The sequence below is a fragment of the Diabrotica virgifera genome, chromosome 6, assembly GCF_917563875.1.
Source record: "Diabrotica virgifera virgifera chromosome 6, PGI_DIABVI_V3a".
NCBI lineage: Eukaryota > Metazoa > Arthropoda > Insecta > Coleoptera > Chrysomelidae > Diabrotica > Diabrotica virgifera.
This window is the reverse complement of record NC_065448.1, coordinates 162,676,743-162,701,103: the sequence shown is the minus strand read 5'-3', so window position 1 is coordinate 162,701,103 and position 24,361 is coordinate 162,676,743. Positions and strand designations below refer to the sequence as shown.

General features: G+C 31.9%; 1 protein-coding gene across 1 annotated transcript in view; it reads left to right on the top strand.

Moving 5' to 3' along the window:
• Nucleotides 1-23,877, top strand: part of LOC114328374 (mediator of RNA polymerase II transcription subunit 16) — a 164,307-nt gene extending 140,430 nt beyond the window's left edge. The window contains exons 12-14 of the mRNA XM_050653349.1: nt 7,530-7,642; nt 19,099-19,307; nt 23,716-23,877. Coding sequence (XP_050509306.1) covers nt 7,530-7,642; nt 19,099-19,307; nt 23,716-23,755 — 362 coding nt within the window. The 3' untranslated portion in view covers nt 23,756-23,877. The remainder of the gene's footprint in view (nt 1-7,529; nt 7,643-19,098; nt 19,308-23,715) is intronic.
• The last annotated feature ends 484 nt before the right edge of the window (nt 23,878-24,361 follow it).

The following is a 24,361-nucleotide window of genomic DNA, read 5'->3' as shown; positions in this document are numbered from 1 at the left end:
GAGTTTTAAGAATATTCAATTCAATGTGGTTTATGTGTTTGACTGTTTGAATGTTACTCAATCTGTCCACCACGCTTTTACTGTCAGTAAATATAACATAATTGCTAGTTGGATTCAGTAGTACATACTGAACAGCAAACATTACTGCTATCATTTCTGCTGTGTATATTGAGCATTCAATAGGTAGGCTATATTGATGATGGTAATTTTTATTTTCGTGGAATACTGCACAGCCCGTTCCATTTGCGTCTTTTGACCCATCGATAAATATGTACTGAAGATTTAACCATTTTTCTCTAATAAGTATATCAAACATATTTGGCGGTAAATGTGAGTTTAAATAACATGTTTTAACCTTGTTAGAAAATAATGTTTTTGTCATTGCACTGTAGTAAGGCGGAATTTGGCTTTTATAGATAACTTCACTGTACTTTACCGTACTTAGATAACTTTCTACCAAACTCAATTCTCCATTGTTGTTATGCACCCTAGTTACTACCTAACAACCATAGTATCTATCTTGATAAAATGAATGAAACTAGTCAATATGACGAAAATGTTTAATTTTATAATTTATAATGGTATCAATCGTGCAAAAAACGTTATAAGCATGTCGAACGTTAAGGGTAACCGATCTCAGACAAGAGTCGTCGCTCCGCTCCTCCTCCAAACAATTGTCTTCGATCGGTATAAAACCCTTACCGTTCTCCATACTTAATATACTATTAATTTATACGAGGGTGAGGTAAAAATTCTCGGGCTGTTAGTTAAAATTAAATAATATTCACATTTTAATAGTTTTATTATTCTATGTACCCTGTCTTTGCCTTACTACCTAAAGTCGTCTGTTTTTAAAATAATAAATGTATTCCATACTTTTGCATCATACTTAATTAGTACATAATTTTGGTTAACCCTGTAGAAATAAATATTCGAATAATACATCGTTGCAAAGCCGATTAGGAGATCTTTCAGTTGAGGTGTCTCGGTGTGACCTCGGTGTGTATTTAAAAAAATGTGGGATACATCATTATGCCAACACTGATGTCGTAATGTCCAATGTACATATATAGCATGGCTATATACAGTGATGAGCGCGCTAATAACCGGTAAAATAACGCAAGAGATAGAAATCATAATACCTTGTGAAATAGAAAGAGATGAACCTACACTAAGCACCAAAATAAACGCACCACCTTAAAAATGAGACATTTTTGATGTCTCGTGTTTCCTAAACTTGTTGTCCGATTTGGGTGATTTTTTTAGTATATTATAGCATCAATCTTCAACAATATCGATGTAATAATATTATTGCTAAAGAGATAAGTGTTACTGTATACCGGGTGTAACAATGATAGTGCGTTTTTTCCTCAAAGTTTGGAACACCCTGTGGAATATCCTAGCGTATATAAATATTGAAATTAAAACTCAGCTGTAGCCTTAGGCTTTCTTAACATTTTGCTTTTTGATTCATTCGCTTATGTTGGATAATAAAAAAGTTAGTTACTTTAACAACTAGCAATGTATCAAATGTGTCATCAATACAGGGTGTTTCTAAATAAGTGCGACAAACAGTAAGGGGTAATTTTACATGAACAAATAATGACCGTTTGCTTTATAAACATATGTCCGCAAATGCTTTGTTTCCGAGATACGGGATGTTGAATTTTTTCTTACAATTTGACGATTTATTTACTGCTCTAAAACTGGTTGAGATATACAATTGAAACTTTAAGAAGTAGTTATTGCACATTCTTTTTTACATACAATTAAAAATTTTATATTCACCATTGGCGTACATACGAGTATAAACATTTTAGATATATCCCGTATGCACGCCAATGGTGAATATAAAATTCTTAATTGTATGTAAAAAAATGCGCAATAACTACCTCTTAAAACCTACCAAATTTATTTGCATATCTCAACAGGTTTTAGAGCAATAAATAAATCGTCAGTTTGTAAGAAAAAATTCAACATCCCGTATCTCGGAAACGAATCATTTCTGAACATATGTTTATAAAGCAAACGGTCATTATATTTTCATGCAGAATTACCCCTTAAAGTTTGTCGCACTTATTTAGAAACACCCTGTATTGATGAATAACACTAGTTATTAGTAGAATAACTAGCACTAACGGCTAGTTGTTAAAGTACCTAACTTTTTCATTATCCCACATAAGCAAATAGATCAAAAAGCAAAATGTTAAGAAAGCCTAAAGCTATAGTTGGGTTTTAATTTCAATATTTTATATACACTAGAATATTCCACAGGGTGTTCCAAACTTTGAGGAAAAAACACATTATCATGATTGATTGATTGATTGATACCTGACTGATTTTATAGCAATTGTTTTTGTTCAATATCTCCGCCATTTTCAACTTTTCGACAAAAAGTGTAAGGACTGGGATTGTTGCAATTACGATTTACTACAATTTTTCGAGAGAACCAGTGGCGGGTCTACGAGGGGGGATGGAAAAATTCCCCCCAAGAGGGTCCACAATTTAAAAAAAATTGTTGAAATATTAAAATATGTTAGCTGACATGAAACTTAATTATCGACAGACAAATTCAATCAATAAAACCCGCTAGTTAATAAAATTAAGTGAACTTAATGCATATAAGTTATTTTTTGTCTTTTATGTACTTAGTTTGGTTGGTGTTTCATTGGAAGTTTCAAAAATTGTATAAAATATAATTCTTTTTATCTTTGTTTATGTACAATTATGTCTTAAAGTTAATAATAAATAAGACAATTCAATAATTATGCTTCCCCTCCGCTTCCACTATTTTCCCCCTTAACTCGGAGAATATTAATCGCATAAAAAATGGTTGGAAAGAAATTGTAGGAAATTGTTTTTGTCGAAAAGTTGAAAATGGCGGAGATATTAAGCAACAACAGTTCTCCTTTGAAATCAATATGGCGGCTAATGCAACCGCGGAATTCAGTCGAGATTTTAAATTTACTCTATTATTGATCTCCCTTAAAGGACAGAATTATAAAATTTGGGGCAGCTCGGAAACAAGATTCAATTCAGTAATTATGCTCCCCCACCACTTTTTACTATTTTCCCACTTAACTCGGAAAATATCAACTGCATGAAAAAAATTGTTAAAAAGAAATTGTAGGAAATCATATTTGGAACAATTTTAGTTGAAAATGGCGTAGATATTGAACAAAAACAATTGCTGCAAAATCAATCAGGTCTTACGCTCGTGTCATTATCGCATACGTACTACCTTAAATATTAAAAATGAAAGAGATTCAAATTGTGTAGAATTTAATTCTCTCAATTTTTGTATAAGACCATTTTTGTAGCAAAACTAATAATAAACGAGATAATTCAATAATTATGCTCTAACTGTCACTATTTTCCGCCATAACTCGGAAAATATCGACGGCACGAAAAAATTGTAACAATAGAAATAATAGAAAATCACATTTTCAACAATTTTGTTTGTTATACTTTTTGTCGAAAAGTTGAAAATGGCGGAGATATTGAGCAAAAACGATTCTCATTTAAAATCAAGATGGCGGCTAACGCAACGGCGGAATTTAGTCGAGATTTTAAATTTACACTACTATTGATCCCCCTTAAAGATTAGAAAAATAAAATTTGGGGCAGCTCCTAATGCAAGGTTAGGCCTGTTATTCGTCTAACCCGACTGGACTAATAGGAACTTATAAATTTACATTACATTACATAGTTTCCGACCTTTAGAAGTATCGGAGGAGTATGACGGAGGACAGGACTGTGACAGGAGAAATTTATAAAATTTTTCTGTCACAGACGTCTAAAGCTGGGAAACTATGTAATGTAATGTAAATTTATACGTTCCTATCGATAATTTTATCTCGTTATGAAAGAGGATAAATATGTTGCTACAAACTATAGTGCAGGGAAAAATACAGGGAAAACGAAGTATTTGAAGAAGACGCATCTCCTAGCTCAACAATCTGAGAAAGTGGTACAATTGCAGTTCCGTCGACTTGTTCAGAGCTGCAATCTCAAAAATGGAAATAGCCGTGATGATTACCAACCTCCTGAGAGGAGACGGTACCTAAAGAATAAGATCAATAATTTTACACATCTACTATTTTCATCTCTTTTTATTTCACAACGCGTTATGTTGTCTATCTTTTCCGTTATTTTTCCGGTTATTAGCGCGCTCATCACTCTATACGCTGTGAGCTCGTACGTAGAGGGGATATTTACAAATTCGCGAACGCCAGTAGTGACAAGTTTGTAAACGTTTACCGGAAATTTGACATAAATGTCAAAGTGATTAATTTAAAATTAAAATTAAGAACATTAATTATAAACAATATTAGTTGGTCAAAGCTGTGGTATATATTTTTACTTTAAATATACTTACGTTTTAAATACTGAATTTAAGTTTTTTTAATGTTCCGTAATATCTAATTATAAATAATCTATTATAATCTTAGCGCCATCTACACGATTATTGTCAAAGTATCCGAGGTAAGAAATTGATATTTTATCAATAGAACGTCAAAATGATTAGAAAAATCTTAAAAAAATCGATTACAATTTAATTACTTTTTTGCGTTGTAAATATTAAGCGATAACAATTAAATAATAAATTTAAAAATTACCGGTAAAAGTTGAATTAGTAACCGCTCACCAGCGAAGCTCAGAGCGTATAGATGGCCATTCAAAAATTATAATATTCTTTTTCTCATGATCATCTTTCAGTGCGTCAGTCTTTCGATTTCTTTCTAACGCATTAAATTGTATGTGACAGAAAAAAAGGCACGTCGGTGATTACATTTCGTCGGTGACATTTATAACATTTATTCTAGTTATTTTAGTTGTCGATAGATGGCGCCATAATAAAAAAACTATTTTTTTTAATTAGATAATAATATTACAAATATAATCTGTATAATTTATAAGACTATACAAATCAAAGAAAATACCATTTTATAAATGCAAGAAACACACTTGATTTATTTTTATTCCAAATTGAAAATAAAATGTGACTACTGTCAGATTTAACTAAAATGTTATGTTAGAATAAATGTCATAAATGTGTATTATCACAGACTTACCCTTTTTCCTATCATTTGTTACGCACTGAAAAATGATCATGAAAAGGACAATACACGTGTTTTAAGATTTTTTTAAGTCGTTTTTTTAAATAATGAATTTATTACGTACTTTTGTATAATACTGTATAAGTTATAACATAGTGAAGCGGCATTATCATAGGTGGGCAGAAATATGAGATACGGTGTATGTCGCTAGCCATAACGACTACAGAAAACCAACAGAATAAAATTTAAGTGATCGACATTGAAATATTAAGTATTACGATATTTAGGGAAAGATGATATCACAAGCCACAAAAACCACAGTTACTTAATTTGCTCCATATTACAAAATAACCACTTAAAAATTAAACTATAGATAAAATTAAAATTCATCAAGTAAAAATTCGACAAAAATTAAAATATACAGTTAAAAAACATCAAGCACAAAATAAACAGAGGAACTTAGAGAACGGCTAATATATAGAGAAATAAGTAACAAGAGAGCTAAATCGAAAGTATAAATTATTCATTGAACATACAAAATCATGAAGAGTACACAAGGGACCTTGGAGTAATAGTATTAAATAATAATAATAATAGCAAATCTTCCTCTTCATGCGCCTCATCCCTTTGGTGATGACGACATTGGTGATCATCATTAAAACAACAATAAGACAAACAACACTACAAAATATAACAAAGAAATAAAATCAACTACTTACTTAGTGACGGCCTAAATGTTCAAATTGTTGCCCATCATTTACTTTTTCAAGAGTAAATTCAATAAAGTAAACAGCAACAGATTTAACTGTTTTACACTTTTATTTATGTGGACGAATGAAAGACCTTGTTTTTGCCGCTAGGCCCACTACTCGAGAAAACATGATCTATAGAATACGAAACGCCATTCAAAGCATTGCGATATCAGAAATTGAGACGGCTGTCCAAGTGTCCAATCTACTATTGAAAGAGTAAATGCTTGCATCGAAAATGATGGGCAACAATTTGAACATTAAGGCCGTCACTAAGTAAGTAGTTGCTTTTATTTCTTTTTTATATTTTAGAAGAATGTTTCTTTGTTTTTTCCATAGCACACTACTTTTCCTTAACTTCGTTTACCGGTGACATTAACAGTTGTTTAAAATTTACACGTTTCTTAAGATATCTCGAGATAGAAAAAAGGTATCGACATGCGGTTTTCGGTATTATGTTGCTAATTTGGTCTAATTTTGTAATACAGGATTAAAAATGCATAGGTACTTGTATTTAATATTCTCCAAAGAAAACTAGATTTCCGAAAATAATTCAATAACGCCTCCTAGCTGGTATATTACTTATTAGGCTATTTCGAAAATAAGACTCTTACATTGACGAAAAAGAGCTGTTTTCAACAAGACCAAGTGTGCAAAATTCGATTTATCTGAACCGGACTTACAGCTATTTTTTCATAAGAAGGTTCCCACTCACCCCCACCTCTTATTTGCAAAGGTAGACTTAAACTTGTGAAATCAAATATACGCAGAATTTTATGAACAATACAATGATTCGATTTCCAGTGCCCTTTCATTAGGTAAATTTTCTAAAAATTTAATTTTTTAATTTTTGATATTCAATTACGCCCTCTAGAGGTAGACCTACAATTATGAAACTAATTTCCAGGCTTTTTACGAGGCAACTTTTGTTATAAATATTTTTTCTCAAAGCTGTACTATAAATGGTTCATGAGATATGGCCGAGAGCCATTTTTATTGGGACACCCGGTACATTAGTAATGCAGGCTATTGTGAAAACGACATATGTAGGAAAACAGGATTGGCCAAAAATGCTATGAGTCGATTATCAAAATTATGGAAAGATCGCTCTTAGTTGAAGAACACCAAAATGATATTACGTACCTTAATTTTTCTTATATTCAGTTACGGGTCCAAAACATGTACAACGAAATCGGATAATCGGAAAAGAATTGACGATATGTGGTGCTTCGGTGACTAATGCTTCGGATCTCATGGACAAAACACAGAACAAATCACTCAATCCTCCAATAGCTCAACAGTCAACAAAAGTTCTAGTTGATGGACAGATTAAGTGCAGAAAGCAAGTGGCAAGACATTTTCTGAGTCCATGAGAGCAGCCCAGGATAGAAGCTGATGGAGATAGTTGCTCGTATGGTAGGAAATCACGGCACTTAGTAATCAGGAAACAACTAGAGAAAGAGTGTAGTTAAGGAATATACAGTGGTTTCCATTGGTTGCCATACAAAGCAGATGATACGTACGTACTCAAATATACTTTGTAGTGGAAAACATCCAGCTTTTTGTACCTGACTTATTATATCTGGTGCCCTCCAACAAGAGCGAAACATTTCACAGTATGGCCGGAGTACTTTCTATGGTTATGCCCTAAACTAAATTAAATGTTTTATAATTGTTACATAATTTCATTTTTTTATTGATCTCTTATTTTTATTTATAGATGAATGTTGCCAACTCCCTAGCCAAGTAGTACAAATACCGTTATTACAACCATGTAATAATAGAATAGTTCTTGGGTCACCGCAACTAGCCCAGCAAATATTACCACTTCAGGTAAGACTTTTAATAGATTAGATCGTCTAGTTTTTTGAGTAAGTCATAATTTAGATAAAGAGAAATAACTTACTCAAAATCAATTTATTCTACTACGGATGACACTGTGCATCCTCAAATTTCCCGTACGGCAAAAATTTACGGTTCCGTAGCTATCCATTTTGACTTCCATCTTATGATTTTAATAGACGTTTTCAATAGTTTTTATCCAGCTCTGTTTATCTTTTTCTCTCTCTTTATTATACAAGAGGTTCATTACTTCTTTAAGTCTTACTCTGTCAAAAGCCTTTTTCAAGTCGATCAAACATAGGAAGACGGGTCTATTGTATTCTAATGCTCTCTGGGTAATCTGTTTTATGACGAATATTGCATCTGTACACAACCTTCCCGTAGGGAAACTTCGTTGCTCATCTGTAAGTTGGTTTATTCGTTCTTGCAAAATTTTAGTTGTAAGTTTCAGAGTAGTATTTAGTAAATTTACCTCTGTAGTTTTCTTGTTGTTTCTTATCACGCTTTTTGAATAATAGGATTTGCTTGCTTGTCCTCCATTCTTCTGGTATTTTATTGTTTCTTATAACCTTGTTAATTAATTTGGTAACCATATTTCAACAATTAATTTGGTATCCCATCTTGACCTACAGCTTTGCTGTTTTTTTAATTTTGCAAGTGTTTTTTGTACTTCACGCTTGCTATGTGAACTTTTTTGTTTATGGTCATTTCTGGTGTTTCTGGTTCCAACATAATAGTCCAGGGTAATAAGGATTTTCTCGGGACACTCAAAGATCCAGGTAACTGACTACTTTTTTAGTTATTGTATACCTATAGGAAGAAAACCTACCTGTTTCCTGCCTAGAGTTCGCGTCCGTTTTTTAACTAATAACAATTTAGTGCAAAAATCGCGATTTTTTCGATTTTTTGCACTCCATTCAAAAGCTAAATAGTTGACATAAAATTACAAAATTCAATTTTTTAGAACACTAAAAAAACTTCAAAATGCCGATTTTTGAAAGTTAAAAAGTTAATTTGTTGCTAGGCAAACTGTAAAATAAGTGAAAATCGTTATTTGTTAATAACTTTTACTAAAACTACCTTAGAACTTTAGTGTTTCATCCAAAGTTGGGTATTGGCGTACTTAACAAACCTTCAAAATTTGAGACCGATCCATTAATTAGTTTAAGAGTTATTCTATTTGTTTATCCCAGAGACCTTTATTTTGCAATAAGATAAGACAAAAAATAATGAAGATAGGGCAATTCTGAGTATGCCAAATGAAAGTAGAAGAGTGACAGTATCAAAATGTATTACAAAAAGATAAAAAAAATAATTAATATAGTCTAAAATGCTAATGCCAAATTTTTGAAATTTTGTAGTTTATAAACATTTAGAATAATTTTAAAAATGTTGTCGGTAGAAACAATCTTTTATATATTCGAAAAGATAGTATTTTAACATGAATTTTTAAATAAAAAAATTTAGCCTGGGTTCATTTGGGACAAAGTTAGCCATATGTTTTTTTTAATTCACAGCTAATTTGTTTATAATAATTAAGAAATCTCATTAATGTCATTTTAAATAATAGGATTTGTATTTTTTCTTAAAAAATTTGCACAATCATTGTACCTTCACAGCACCCTCTACGATTTTTCAAAAATGTAGTTCAAACGATTACTAGGGGGAACCTACAAATTCACCGAGTTAAAATACCGAAAAAGCAATTTCAAACGAATATAATTTTCTGTATCTCCGGATCAACTCAGGGGATTTTGATCTTTCTTTTTTTAATTGGTATGTATTTTGTACGTATATTACAAATATGCAATTTGTTTATAAATTTATTAATTAATAAACAGTCTAATTTGTTTAAACAATTCTTGAAAAAATATTTTTTAACAAAAATATATTTTTTTAATCATAGTATCATTAATGATCATAGAAAAAATTAAAGTGCACTTAAATAAATAAATGATTTGTATTAGATAATTATTTATTGAAGATAATTTATTTATTAAAGTATATCTTAACTTTTTCTATGATTAATAACGATAGTATGATTAAAATCATGGATTTTTGGGAAAAAATTATTTTTTCAAAAATTGTTATAACAAATTAGACTGTTTAATAATTAATAAATGTCTAGACAAATTGCATATTTGTAATGTACAGAAAAATTACATACGAATTAAAAAAAGAACGATCAAAATATATTCAGTGGATCCCGAGATATAGAACATTATAGTAGTTTTAAGTTGCATTTTTTAGTTTTTGAACTCGTGCATTTGTCGGCTTAGTTATTCTAAATGTTTATAAACTACAAAATTTCATAAATTTGGCATTAAGATTTTTGACTATATTAGATAATTTTTTTATTTTTTTTTAGTACATTTTGATAGCATCAGTTTTCTACTTTCGTTTGGCATACACAGAATTGCCCTATCTTCATTATTTTTTGTCTTATGTTATTGCAAAATAAAGGTCTCTGGGATAAACAATTAGAATAACTCTTAAACTAATTAATGGATCGGTCTCAAATTTTGAGGGTTTGTTAAGTACCCCAATACCCAACTTTTGGTAAAACACTAAAGATCTAAGACAGTTTTAGTAAAAGTTATTAAGAGGATGGGTACGTATTTTCGGCTGCAATGCTATTCAAATGGGGATTCATCTTTTTCGAATCCTGAGAAAACTAATAAGTATTTTTGAAAAATTTAAACGCAGAATGAAAGATTACGTTATTGGCGAGGGCGGAAAGTCCCTGAGAACTTCTATAATGTTTATTTTAATAAGTTACAGGGGTGAAAAACTAAGAGAAAATTTAGTGTGATATTTAATTTAAAATATCTTATTCAAAATAAACATTTTATTTATTCTAAGGGACTTTCGGCCCTCGGTAATAATATAGTCTTTCATTCTGCGTTTAAATTTTTCAAAAATATTTATTGGTTTTTTCAGGATTTAGAAAAAAATTAACACAATGTCCGTGGTAATATTTCCAAATCTATCTTTGTCATACAACGCACTCAGTCGAATAGAATATTGTCAGCATACTGTCAGTCAGGCAGTGACAATCAGTGACAATTTTAAATATTTGACATGGCATCGGGAATATTTTGAATTGTTGATTAAATAATATTGATTATATAGTGTATTTGATAAATAATTGATTTAAGACGTGAACTTAATAAAAAATTATTTATTGTGTATTATTTGTAGAAAACCAAGCAGAGAATACATCAGGATAATATATTCTGTGATCCAAGTATTTTGTTGTTAAAGATTTTCAAAATTGTAAGCGTTCCATAGTAACAATATATTATTAAAAAATCACTTAAACACATTTCCTCTTTTCTCGACTGAGTATTAGTTTTTGTTGTACATATAAATTATTACAATCATACATAGTTAGTGAAAAAATTATCACATTTATTAACTGAATTAATAATTTGCAATTATAAAAATAACAGTTATCCAAGAGCATTCAAAAGCCATCTCTTTAAATTAATGACATTTTCAAGTAGAATGATATTCTAGTAATGTTTACATATCCATATCAGTGTGAATTTTACTACACGTAATTTGCCGTGTAAAGACAGAAAAAGTAGGAATATCATCATCTTGGTGCTGCAGCCCTTAGAGGGCCTCGAGATTCTCAAGCTTTTTACGCCATTCTGTTCTGTCCCTTGCTTGCATTTTCCAGTTGCCGACTCCGATCTTCTCGGCATCTTGTGTTACCCCGTCCATCCACCTCAGCTTTGGTCTACCCCGTCTTCTCATTCCCACGTGTTGCGCTGTTAGAATCTTTTTTATCATGTTCGATTCAGGGGCCCGGGCTACATGTACTGCCAACTGCAGGAGGTTTCGCTTAATTATAGTGATAATATCTTTTCCACCAAACGTATGTTTGTAGATATTCTGCAGTTCAAAGATATCTACGCCTCTATATTCCGTTCTCACAGACCGCTCCGAATATCTTACGTAAGTAAAGTCTCTCCGCTCTCCGAAAAAGTAGGGATACCCGTAAAATATTTGCGAATTATGTACCGATGGCCTTAACAAATAACGATTTTTCACTTATTTTGCAGTTTGCGTAGCAACAAATTAACTTTTTAACTTTCAAAAACCGGCGTTTTGAAGGTTTTTAATGTTCTAAAAAATTAAATTTTGTAATTTTATGTCAACTATTTAGAATTGAATAGGGTGCAAAAAATCGAAAAAATCGCGATTTTTGCACGAAATTGTTAATACCTAATTAAAAAACGGACGCGAACTCTAGGCAGGAAACAGGTAGGTTTTCTTCCTATAGGTCTATAATAACTAAAAAAAGGAGTCAGCTACCGGGATCTTTGAGTGTCCCGAACATGGTCTATTTCTAGCTTATTACCCTGGAGTATAATTTATTGTTCTTCTGTATATGACTTCTTTACATAGTCAATCCATGCATCCTTTTAGATGTGTTTCCGGTCTTTAATTCCTTCACCTTCGCTCTCTGACCTCTTACAAAGCGCCATATTTTTTTTGTAAACCGTAAAAATCGTGCCCAGTTCTTTTGAAAAGCGTTCCCAGAGCTCGTTTTTAATTCTTCTTGCAAGTGTACAGTGGCGTGTGGTGACATTTTCGGAAGAGGAAGCGATTCAATAAGGGTTTAACAAATATTTTCTTACAAGGGTCGAGATCAAAACATATACCTATGTGTGTGTGTGTGTGTGTGTGTGAAAAAATGGCTTGGATGCGGGTCCGTTAGCCACAGATTTTTATTTTATTTTTACCTCAATTTATTAGTTTTGTTATATTCCCACCTATCTGACTCAAATGACTATATTTGTTTCTTTCATATACCTACTTAATAGGTGTATACCTAATGTATTACCTGTTAACTTATATCGACTAAAAACAAGAACTACAAAAAATTAGGTATAGTGTTTAACCCAGTCTGAGAGACATGCACACGCCTTGAAAATGAGATTCGGGTGATACAAATTCATTGAGGCAAGGAGGATTTACTCTTATAAGCGGGCGTCACTCCATCCCGCCCCAATGCTTCATACTATCCACTTCCCCTCCGATAGCACTCTGATGCGCTATATGGGCTCTCTATCAGCAAAGTGCTTATTATGTGGGAGTCCTGGATACAAGGACTCACAAACGAAATCCTACCCCGATCAATGCAGGTTGGTGACTCTAGTGACTTAGTATATCGTATATCTAGTGACTTATCATCGATCTGTACTGCTTGCTCAGGGTCGAGTCCCTGCGTCAGGCTTGGTTTCTTTAAACTTAAAAAGAAGAGTTCTATTCAAAATTGTTTTTATATTCCGATTTCGAATTACCTTCCATAACACACAACTTTCAACAATGTGACACTTATTTACTTATACTTGGGTCCTATTCTCTTATCAACCAATGCAAATTTTTTGTCGATAACATCGTCGTAAAATTTTGGATTTTCTGATAATTGTTTAATAAATGCACTCTTTTTCAATGGATAATAGGGCTAACTTGGAAAGTCTGTCTTCACTTGTAAAATTTATTGTAAAACTTTGTATGCGTTTTAATACTGAAAAACTTCGTTTAACTGATGCACTTGTAGCTGAGATAGTTAGTACCTACTACTTAATTCACACAACTTGCCCACTTCACACAGAGACTGATTTAAACCAGTAGTATTCAAAAAATTCAACCGATTCCTAAGTATTTCTTTATCACTAATTTCAGGTGTTTTATAAATGACATTTAACTGAGAATGCAAAGCTAGATTATCAAAAAAAAAATCATAATTTAATCGTACCGAATTAAATAGATACATACCTCTGTGGGAGATTTTAATGAATTATAATTAGACATATTAAAATTACATAATTCTACATATTTTTATTTCTTTAAAATATTCAAAGTGATAATTATTTTGTTGTAGAATATTATCAAAAATTTCGATGTATAATCGTCGATAGGTCGACAATATCAATCATCATTATTTTTCTTTTAGGTTCGAAGCCCATATTTTCAGCTTTATCCCAAATATTTTTAAACAGCTCATTTTTTTAATCATCATAAGTCATCAAATTGTCTTATACAAAATGCAATGTCACTTGACTTCGTCTGTAAAATGTCGTAGGTACTATAAAATATCAGTAAAAGGAAAATCTCAAAATGTCAAATAAAATATTAGTAAAAATATTAAGCAAAAAATTGAAATCGAGCCATTTGTACCTAAATACCTACCCCTTATAGCAGCAGTAACAGACTCCGCATCTCGGTTTCGAATCGGAAGCGGTCGGACGAGCGCTTCCAGGCGTATCAAAATTCGCGTGAAAGGAACATGACTAGCGAGTGAGGTTATTAAACCCTGACCAATTTTTGAACGGGACAAATGCATGACAAGCAGCGATTTTGAGATGCGCTTCCGTCAGGACCGGACTGAATCGTTGAATTGTGTGCTTATTTGAGACCGTTCGTATGCGATCAAATTTTAATAATGTTTCAATGCCTATTAGTTACATAATAGATTACTTATATTGGGAAAACATTGTTGATAATTAAATACTAATTAATAATATACGTATTTTCTTATATGAAAGTACAGGGAAGCACCGCTTCCCCCGCTTCCATGGACCGCACGCCTCTGTGAAGTGTATGTGTTTCACTTTTATTGTCTTGTCACATAAGTTGGCCAACAAAAATATTGTGCACCAACTACATTATAGACTACATTAGGGCCGGTTAAAGGTTTATTAATTTTTTAGTGCATTAGATATTTTAATAAATTGTCATCATCATCATCCAACCAATTTACGTCCACTGCTGTACATAGTTCTCCCCCAATTGTTTCCACGCTTCACGGTGTTGTGCTGACTGTTGCCAGTTTTTACTAATCCGCCTGATACCATCTGTCCATCGTGTAGACGGCCTTCCTCTACTGCGTTTATCTTCTCTTGGTCTCAATTCCATTAGCTTTCGTGTCCAATTTGAATCCTTCAGCCTGGCGACGTGTCCTGCCCAGTTCCATTTGAGCTTGGTGACAGGTTCTATAACATCTGTGATACCGGTTCTTTGTCTGAGATCTTCATTTCTTATTTTATCCCGTAGGGTTACGCCCAGCATGGATCTTTCCATACGCTTTTGAGCAACCCTCATTTTCGGCGCTGTTGCCTTGGTTGGAGTCAGTGTCTCTTCTCCGTATGTCATTACCGGTAGTACACATTAATTAAACACTTGTCTTTTTAAGCTAATGGTTATACTATAACCATTACTAATATAACCATAACATATACTATAATGGTTATACCCAAATATTATGTCTCTCAGTGCTCCGTAGGCTGCCCAAGCAAGAGTTAATCTTCTTTTTATTTCGCATCTTTGGTTATCGCTGCTAATTCTGATTTCATGACTTAAGTAAATGTACTTTTCCACTAGTTCTACTTCTTGTTCACGTATAATCACCTGTCCGCTAGAAATCAGATTAGTCATAAATGTAGTTTTAGTAAAGTTCATTTTCAAACATATTTTACAACAGATAGCGTCTCATTCATTTAACATTTTCTTTACTTCTCCTAGGTCATCAGTTATAAGGATTATGTCATCTGCAAAACGAAGATGATTTACCTTTTCTCCTTCTATTGTGATCCCTTTATTGTCTCAGTTGAGAATCTTGAAGGCATATTCAAGAACAGTTATGAACAGTTTTGGCGAGAGTGTGTCGCCTTGTCTTACACATGGTCGTTTGTTTCAAATCCATCCATCCATCCAATGGCACTACAGCCCAAATCGAGCCTTGGCCTCCTTCAATAAGCTTCTCCAATCATTTCGATTTACCGCTGTTCTTTTCCATGAACGCATTCCCAGGAAGTTCCTGGCATCCTCATCGACTTCGTCTTCCCATCTCTTTTTAGGTCTTCCAACCGGTCTTCTTCCCTGCATTCTTGCATTCAGCAATTTTCTGGGGATTCTATTCTCATGCATGCGGACCACGTGCCCTGCCCACCGTAATCTCTGTAGTTTAGTGTGTTGTGCTAGAGTTGGTTCGCTATATTGCTCGTATATTTCTCTATTATACCTAATTCGCCAGTTGTTATTTTCCCTTATTGGGCCCAGTATCCTACGTAATACTTTTCTTTCAAACACATCTAATGCATTGGCAGATTTCTGTGTCACCACCCATGTTTCGCAGCCATAACTTACTATGGGCCTGATTTGGGTTTGTTTCAAAGTTTATGCCAAATCCAGCTTGTTCTTTTGGCTGATAAAAATCTAGCTTCTTTTCTCCTCTTGATGTCACTACTTTTGTAAAGAGTTTGTATAAGTGGTTTAGCAGGCTAATTGGTCTGTAATGTTCTAGGTCTGTTTTATCTCCCTTCTTATGCAAAAGTATTGTTACTGCGTTCTTCCATTTTTCATGTATCGACTTTTGATGAAGGCTTAAGTTGAAGAGATTTTTTATTTTACCTATATAGTCCAGGGCGGATCTGTTTTGAGATGGACGTTGAGAGGTGACTCAAATTTTTTTGCAGAAATTGCTTGAAAATAAATCAAATAATAATATTTGAGTTATCCTCCCTCTCAAAAAGGTCCGGAACATTGTTTAAATAATCAAAATGTCAAAAATTGAAGGAAAAATTCGATTTTTTTCTTTGTTTTTTGATTATAACTTTAAAAGTATTCATTTCCGAGAAAAGTTGTACTGACATAAAAGTTGCGTAATTCGATTTACTACAATATAGAATTGGTTAAAAATTTAAAAAATAGTAACCCTAGTTGCAAAATAGCAATAATTGCGAAAAAACCATACAAAAACAAGTATTCGTATTTTACGTTTTTCAACCATTTATGCTACACTTAGGAGCTTCATATTTCTCCCTGAAAAACTTTATGATACAGTAAAATAATACTGTAAATTTCATTAAGATCGGTTCAATAGATTTTGCAAAATAAATTTTGCAATACAGCTTTCTTTTTCAAAATGTTACAGGACTGAAAGTAAAGCAGATAGCAAGTTGAATTTTTTTTTGCTTATAGAAATGTACTCTACCTTTCATTTGCAATTTTCAAAATTAAAATCGATTAATTACCACGGCGTCAGAAAATTTTTGAAATAAACAATAATTTTTGGTGCTACGCGCAGGACAGCTGTGTTCGATTCACACAGGTTGATTTTCACCAAAATTTCTTCTAATCTTTATCTAATATATTACTTTCTTACTCTATATTTTGTTGTATTTTAATATTTTAATTCCACAAAAATCCAACTAATTTTATTATTGTTTGTGAAATATTGTTTAAACAATTGAATATGTTTAAAAATAATAAACTTCTATTATTTAAGTTAAAATATATGAACAAAGAAAGTTTTTGCTAATAAAAGTGTTATTTCAAAGGATAGAGTATGTGTTTTTATTTTGCAATAAACAAATTTATTTATTTATATCAAAATGTCATAAAAATTAAAATGTATAAATCATTATAAAAGGTCATTGAAATGCCCAATCAGAGCAACCTATCCGCTGTCCTGCGCGTAGCACCAATAATTAATGCTTATTTAAAAAAATTCCTGACGCCGTGGTGTTAAGCGATTTTAATTTTGCAAAATTGCAAATGAATGGTACAGTACACTTCTATGTGCAAAAAAATTTTCAACTTGCTATCTGCTTTATTTTCAGTCCTGTAACATTTTGAAAAAATGAATTTTTTTTACGAAAGCTGGATTGCAAAATTTATTTTGCAAAATCTATTGAACCGATCTTAATGAAATCTACAGTATTGTTTTACTGTATCATAAAATTTTTCAAGGTGAAATATGAAGGTCCTAAGTGTAGCTAGCATAAATGGTTGAAAAACGTAAAATGCGAATACTTGTTTTTGTATGTTTTTTTCAAAATTATTGCTATTTTGCAACAATTGTGACTATTTCTTAAATTTTTAACTACTTCTATATTATAGGAAATTTAATTACGCAACTTTTATGTCAGTACAACTTTTCTCGGAAATGAATACTTTTAAAGTTATAATCAAAAAACCAAGAAAAAAATCGAATTTTTCCTTAATTTTTTGACATTTTGTTTATTTAAACAATGTTCCGGACCTTTTTGAGAGGGAGGATAACTCAAATATTATTATTTGATTTATTTTCAAGCAATTTCTGCAAAAAAATTTGAGTCACCTCTCAACGTCCAAATGTACTAATATTTTTACAGATCCGCGCTGGTCTAATAAGAATGTGGCCTTTATTACGACTTCATCTTCACCTGGTGCTTTTTTATTTTTTATTTTTCTTAGTGCTTGATGGATTTCGCTAGTGGTTATTTCTGGTAGTATTTCGGAGCCTTTGTTTATTATTTTCTTGGAAACCGCTTCCCTCAGATTATTATGATTTCGCCTTTGGCTCCCATTTAGTTGGAAATAAAATTTGGAACTAATAAATTATGCAAGACAATAATTACTTTTATTATAATAAATAACTAATTGTATAACTTTTATTATATTATACAGGGTGTCCCGGAAAATAGTGCGTTCCTTGAAGGTATAGGTAGAAGGCACCATGTAGAACAAAAAACTCTTATAACATTTTTTTCTAAATGCAACCGTTTGACCAAAAAATTAAAATGTATTTTGGTATGTAAATTTAAATCTGACAACTATGTGCGGTACGCAAATTTAAGCATAGACAGTCCCATGTAAATAGATAGAAGATACTAAGATACACAGATAGTTTTAAAGAATCCTGTTTAGTGTTTAGTGTCAATGCGAAAATGTTTTCGAATAGTGAGTGTATTACCTATTATGTTATTACCTATGAATGGTGTTTGTGAAAGGTTACTTGAAACATCTATTCGGTATAATAATTATTTTCAAGTAAGTACAACTTAGTTATTTCAGTTCACAAGTAAACAAATTACTGAGACATTATCTGGTGTATTTAAGTTCCACTGTAAACTATTAAAACTATGTAATTCAGTTAAAGCCCTCAGCAGTACTCAGCATTCAACCCATTTAAACCTTACTAAATACATAATACTAGTTTAGTTAAAAGACGTGTTTTTATGTTAAAAGATGTGTAATTCGTTTAAAATTATGCAATAGGTATTTCAATACATTTCAAAAGAAAATAATTTTAGTAAACAAATCGTAAATACATAAGTGTTACCTACTATTAGGTTGGATTATTTTAAATACTGTTAATCACAATCACAAACGAGTTTTTATTATGTTATTATTCCGTAGTGCGTTCGATGTTGCCAGTTTATTAAAATTTCCAAACATTAAAATACAGGTATATGGAAAACAATGTTAACTTTTTTTTGGAAACGGCTAACTTTAGAAAAAAATGGTATAGGACTTTTTTGTTCCAAATTGTGTATTCTCTCCATACCTTAAAGGAACGCACTATTTTCCGGGACACCCTGTATTATATTATATTATATAACTTTTTATAACTTTTATTATAGTAAATAACAAGATGTGTTTTGTAGCTCGAATTCAATAACGAACCGGAATGTCTTACATTTAATGTTGATAGCAATTCCAATCAGACCATTGATTCTGTAAGACATCTGTACCTAGGAAAATTTCCGAGAAAAGTCAAACAGTGTGTACGATGTGGTGGAAGTGCTGGTACTGTTCCTGTAACCAGGACTGCAGCGATAAGAGCGTGGGATCAGAGATGGCTCAGAACTTGTCAGTAAGTAATCATTTTTTTCTAAAACTGTTTATTTTATTTTTTCTAACAATTAAAAGGAATCTAATAATAAAACACTGAAAACGTTTGTTTTCTATACTTCCACAGAATTTATTATAACTAAGTGACTACAGCTGTTTCGGCAGAGTGCCTTTCTCAAGTGATATATTTTCAATGAAGAGTTTCAAATTCTGCATATTCAAAATAAAGGCCTTAAGCTATCTTTTTTAGAATCTATGGAAATTAATAAACTGAAAAATACAGATATAATTCTGAATGACCAACTCGAGACAAACAGCTCCCCACTCCTCAACCTCTTCAGTTGAAGACTTAAAAAGGCAAACACATTGTAAACTATATCACTTGAGAAAGGCACTCTGCCGAAACAGCTGTAGTCACTTAGTTATAATAAATTCTGTGGAAGTATAGAAAACAAACGTTTTCAGTGTTTTATTATTAGATAAAATGAACTTCCATCAAGTAACGGTCAAATCCATCAATTAATTAAAAGAAAGGATATAATTTATACTCACGAAAGTAGGAAGCGTTTTTATTTGGTATTGAGTTCAATTATTTACCCGTGTTGAGCTGCCCCCCCCCCACTTGCAAAAATCAAAAAACAAATAGCCCTGATTTATGAGCTATTTATGAGCTCTCATATTCCGCAAACTAAAAATTTGGAGCTCGTTCCACTGAGCAGGAATTTGATACTTTAGTGGGGGGGCTGAGTCAGCCCCCCCCCCCCCTACTTAAAAATAGGAATATTGAATCGGTTTTTGTGGCAGAATTACGAGCTATTTATGAGCTCTTGAAATTATATAGTTTAGATTTTTGAGCTCATCCCCTTCACCCCCAAACAACCCTTTAATTGATTTAACTTAAGAGAAAAATGCTGAGAAAACTTAAAATATATCGTATTGCGGATATAATTCCTATAGCTTATATACTCTAAGAATAAACTATTAAACCACGTGCATTTCGATTATTGAGCTACAACCCCTTCGCAAGAAAACCACCCTATCTTCCCGGCTTAAGAGAAAGTTGTACTTAAAATGCATTAAACTAATTATTTGGCGACTACATATCATTGAATAATTTATAAGCTTCCAATTTACGCGCATTTAGATCAGTAAATTGCAATTTATTTTGTATAGTGCAGTCACTGAAGGTAAAAATCAACGATTACCTTCAATTTCGGTGAACCTTCATCGATTTTCACGAAAATTGGTCAGTGGTTAGAGGATACGTCAAGAAACAAAGGTGACATGGTACCACCTTGCGCCTTTACCCTGAGGGTGGATACCGCCCCTTCTCGGGGGTGAAAATTGTTTTATTAAAAATAACTGCACAAATCAATAAAAGAACAAATTAAAAGCAAAATTTATTATATAAAGTTAATAAAATAAGTCAATACTTTTTAAGTTATTAAAGATTTTTAATTTGTTCGTGAAAATGAATGGAGATTTACCGAAATCGAAGGTCATAGTTGATTTTTACCTTCAGTGACTGCACTATAGAAAGAAAATGGCAATTCAATAATTGAGATGCGTATATTTTGCAAGCTCATAAATTATTAAACGATATGTAGTCGCCAAATAATTAATTTAAATTATTTTAAGTACAACTCTCTCTTAAGCCGGGAATATGGGATGGTTTTCTTACGAAGGGGTTGTAGCTCTATAATCGAAAGGCGCGTGATTTAAGAGTTTATTCTTAGAATATAAGCTATACGAATTAAACTACTATTAACTTTTTTGTAAAAACTTAAAATTTTTCAGTGATTTACGAAAAACCGCTTCATAACATGCATTTTTTTCACGAATAATTAAAATCTTTGATCTTTAATAACTTAAAAAGTATTGACTTATTGTTATTCTGAAGCTATTTCCTTGTGGCATTTTTATAATTAAGTATTTTCTATTTTGACAATTTATTTTAATTCAATAATTTATTTTAATAGTATTTTATATTTTGACAACGAAACCCGATTTGGGCTTCGAAACGTTAATAAGTTCATTTTTTAGTAAAATTGTGGCTTATTTCCCATAGAAAATACTTAATTATTGACTTATTTTATTAACTTTATATATTAAATTTTGCTTTTAATTTGTTCCTTTATTGATTTGTCTAGTTATTTTTAATAAAACAATTTTCACCCCGGGAAGGGGCGGTATCCACCCTCAGGGTAAAGGCGCAAGGTGGTACCATGTCACCTTTGTTTCTTGACGTATCCTCTAACCACTGACCAATTTTCGTGAAAATCGATGAAGGTTCACCGAAATTGAAGATAATCGTTGATTTTTACCTTCAGTGACTGCACTATACAAAATAAATTGCAATTTACTGATCTAAATGCGCGTAATTTGGAAGCTTATAAATTATTCAATGATATGTAGTCGCCAAATAATTAGTTTAATTCATTTTAAGTACAACTTTCTCTTAAGCCGGGAAGATAGGGTGGTTTTCTTGCGAAGGGGTTGTAGCTCAATAATCGAAATGCACGTGGTTTAATAGTTTATTCTTAGAGTATATAAGCTATAGGAATTATATCCGCAATACGATATATTTTAAGTTTTCTCAGCATTTTTCTATTAAGTTAAATCAATTAAAGGGTTGTTTTGGGGGTGAAGGGGATGAGCTCAAAAATCTAAACTATATAATTTCAAGAGCTCATAAATAGCTCGTAATTCTGCCGCAAAAACCGATTCAATATTCCTATTTTTAAGTAGTGGGGGGGGGGGGCTGACTCAGCCCCCCCACTTAAGTATCAAATTCCTGCTCAGTGGAACGAGCTCCAAATTTTTAGTTTGCGGAATATGAGAGCTCATAAATCAGGGCTATTTGTTTGTTGATTTTTGCAAGTGGGGGGGGGGCAGCTCAACACGGGTCAATTATTTGAATGCTTGCATTATAGTTAAAGTGTGGTGTTATCGAATAATGCTTAGAATACCATGGATAAGTCATATAGGGTGGAAGGCACTTATGGAATCAAATTATTCCTATCCTTGTTTTAAAAAATTATAGGAAACTCTGAGACACGTCGATTTTTAAATAAAAATATGCACTGTTTAAACTTAAATTTGAATGTACAAGGTGATTCATGCAAGCCTAGCGTAGCCCATAAGCAATATTTTTAATGGAACACCCTATATATTTTTAAAAGCTTCTTAACAACCTGATTTTAACGAACTATATCATGCAGGGGTTATTATTACAGGGTGAAATTTTGAAATTATAGTGTATGGAAAGCACTTATGGAACAAAACTGTTTGTGTCCTTATTTTACAAAATCATAAAAAACACCACGATACATCACCTGTTACATTCAAATATGCACTGTTTATACATAATTTTAAATATACAGGGTGATTCACGCAAGTCTAGCATAGTCCATGATCTTTATTTTTATCAAACAACCTGTATATTTTTATGTTTTTAGAATTTGCTAACCAACCTCTTACCAAAAATTATATTTTTTGATAGAACATAAAAATATACAGTGTGATCCATTAAAACTAAAGCTCATGGACTTGCGTGAATCACCCTGTATATTTAAATTTATGTTTGTAAGATGCCTATTTGAATTTAAAAGTGGACATGTCCCAGTATTTTTTATAATTTTCTGAAATATGGACCCAAACAATTTTATTCCAGAGGTTTCCATACTTTATAATTTAAAAATTTCACCCTGTATTATTCATAATACACCCTACATGATTAGTTCATTGAAATCAGGTTGTTAAGCAGTTTTTAAGAATATAAAATATACAGGGTGCTCCATTAAAAATAAAGCTTATTGAATCACCCTGTACATTTAAATTTATGTTTAAATAGTTCACATTTTTATTCAAAAATCGACGGTTCTCAGCGTTTTTTATAATTTTTTGAAGCAAGGACTGAAAGAATTTTATTCCATAAGTGCCTTCCACACAAAATATACAGGGTGCTCCATTAAAAATAAAGCTTATTGGCTCTGCTAGACTTGCATGAATCACCCTGTACATTTAAATTTATGGTTAAAAAGTTCACATTTTTATTTAAAAATCGACGGGCCTCAGCGTTTTTTATAAGTTTTTGAAACAAGGACATAATTAATTGTATTCCATAAGTGCCTTCCACACTGTATAAAAAATAATTATTGTAGTCCTCTAAAGGACGAGATAAAGTGAAAGTTTGATCAATATTGTTGAAGAAATAAAAATGAAGCATTTTGGTCATATTATGAGAAATCAAAATATATCCTTCTAAAACTCATCTCTGAAGAAAAATATGGTAGAAGAGTATAGGCGACGAAATTGCTAACTTAAGGTTATAAGCGCCTGATGGGGGAACCCCACGCATGAAAATGTTACAAATAACAAAATCTTATAGTGTGAATATTAGTTTTTAAATCTCAATCATTTTCTTTCAGATGCGGTGGTCAATGGAGGATGCAGGTATTTTCGGGATGAAGAATTGCAAAACTCTTTTTTGCCTATAAATAACTTATTTATTGTAATAAATGTAAGTTTTATATGATTATCGTAGATGTTTTAGGTTAATTTAGTAATAAATAATAAAGTTTTTTTTTAAATACGAAATGTTTAAAACTGGCTGTATAAGTATAGGTAATGAAAACGTAGATTCCCCTTCAAAGAAATATCAATCTGAATCTAAGAAATAGTATGAAACGACCCAGGGACCCAGACGAGGCAGACAAAACCAAATCGATTTAAAGAAAGGGGCGGGATCGATGGAGAGAGAAAGAATCGATTGAGAGAGAGATCCATCTAATTTAACCATTCTATCCATCTAATTTAATGAAGTATGAGTTTATTGGGTATCACATTAGGCCTAAACATTGAAAACATCAATGAACCAATGTGAGTATGTAGTAATATTCGCGATGTGCAAGTACTTCGAGGGGATACGAGAAACGATCATGCGCGAATAGCGGAGAAATCTTGCAACTTTCCTAAATAAATCATATTGTCAATTGAAGTTGTTAAATTGACGTATATTTCATACCTACTGTCAATGAAGAAGAAAAATTATATGTTGCTCCACAATATTAATAT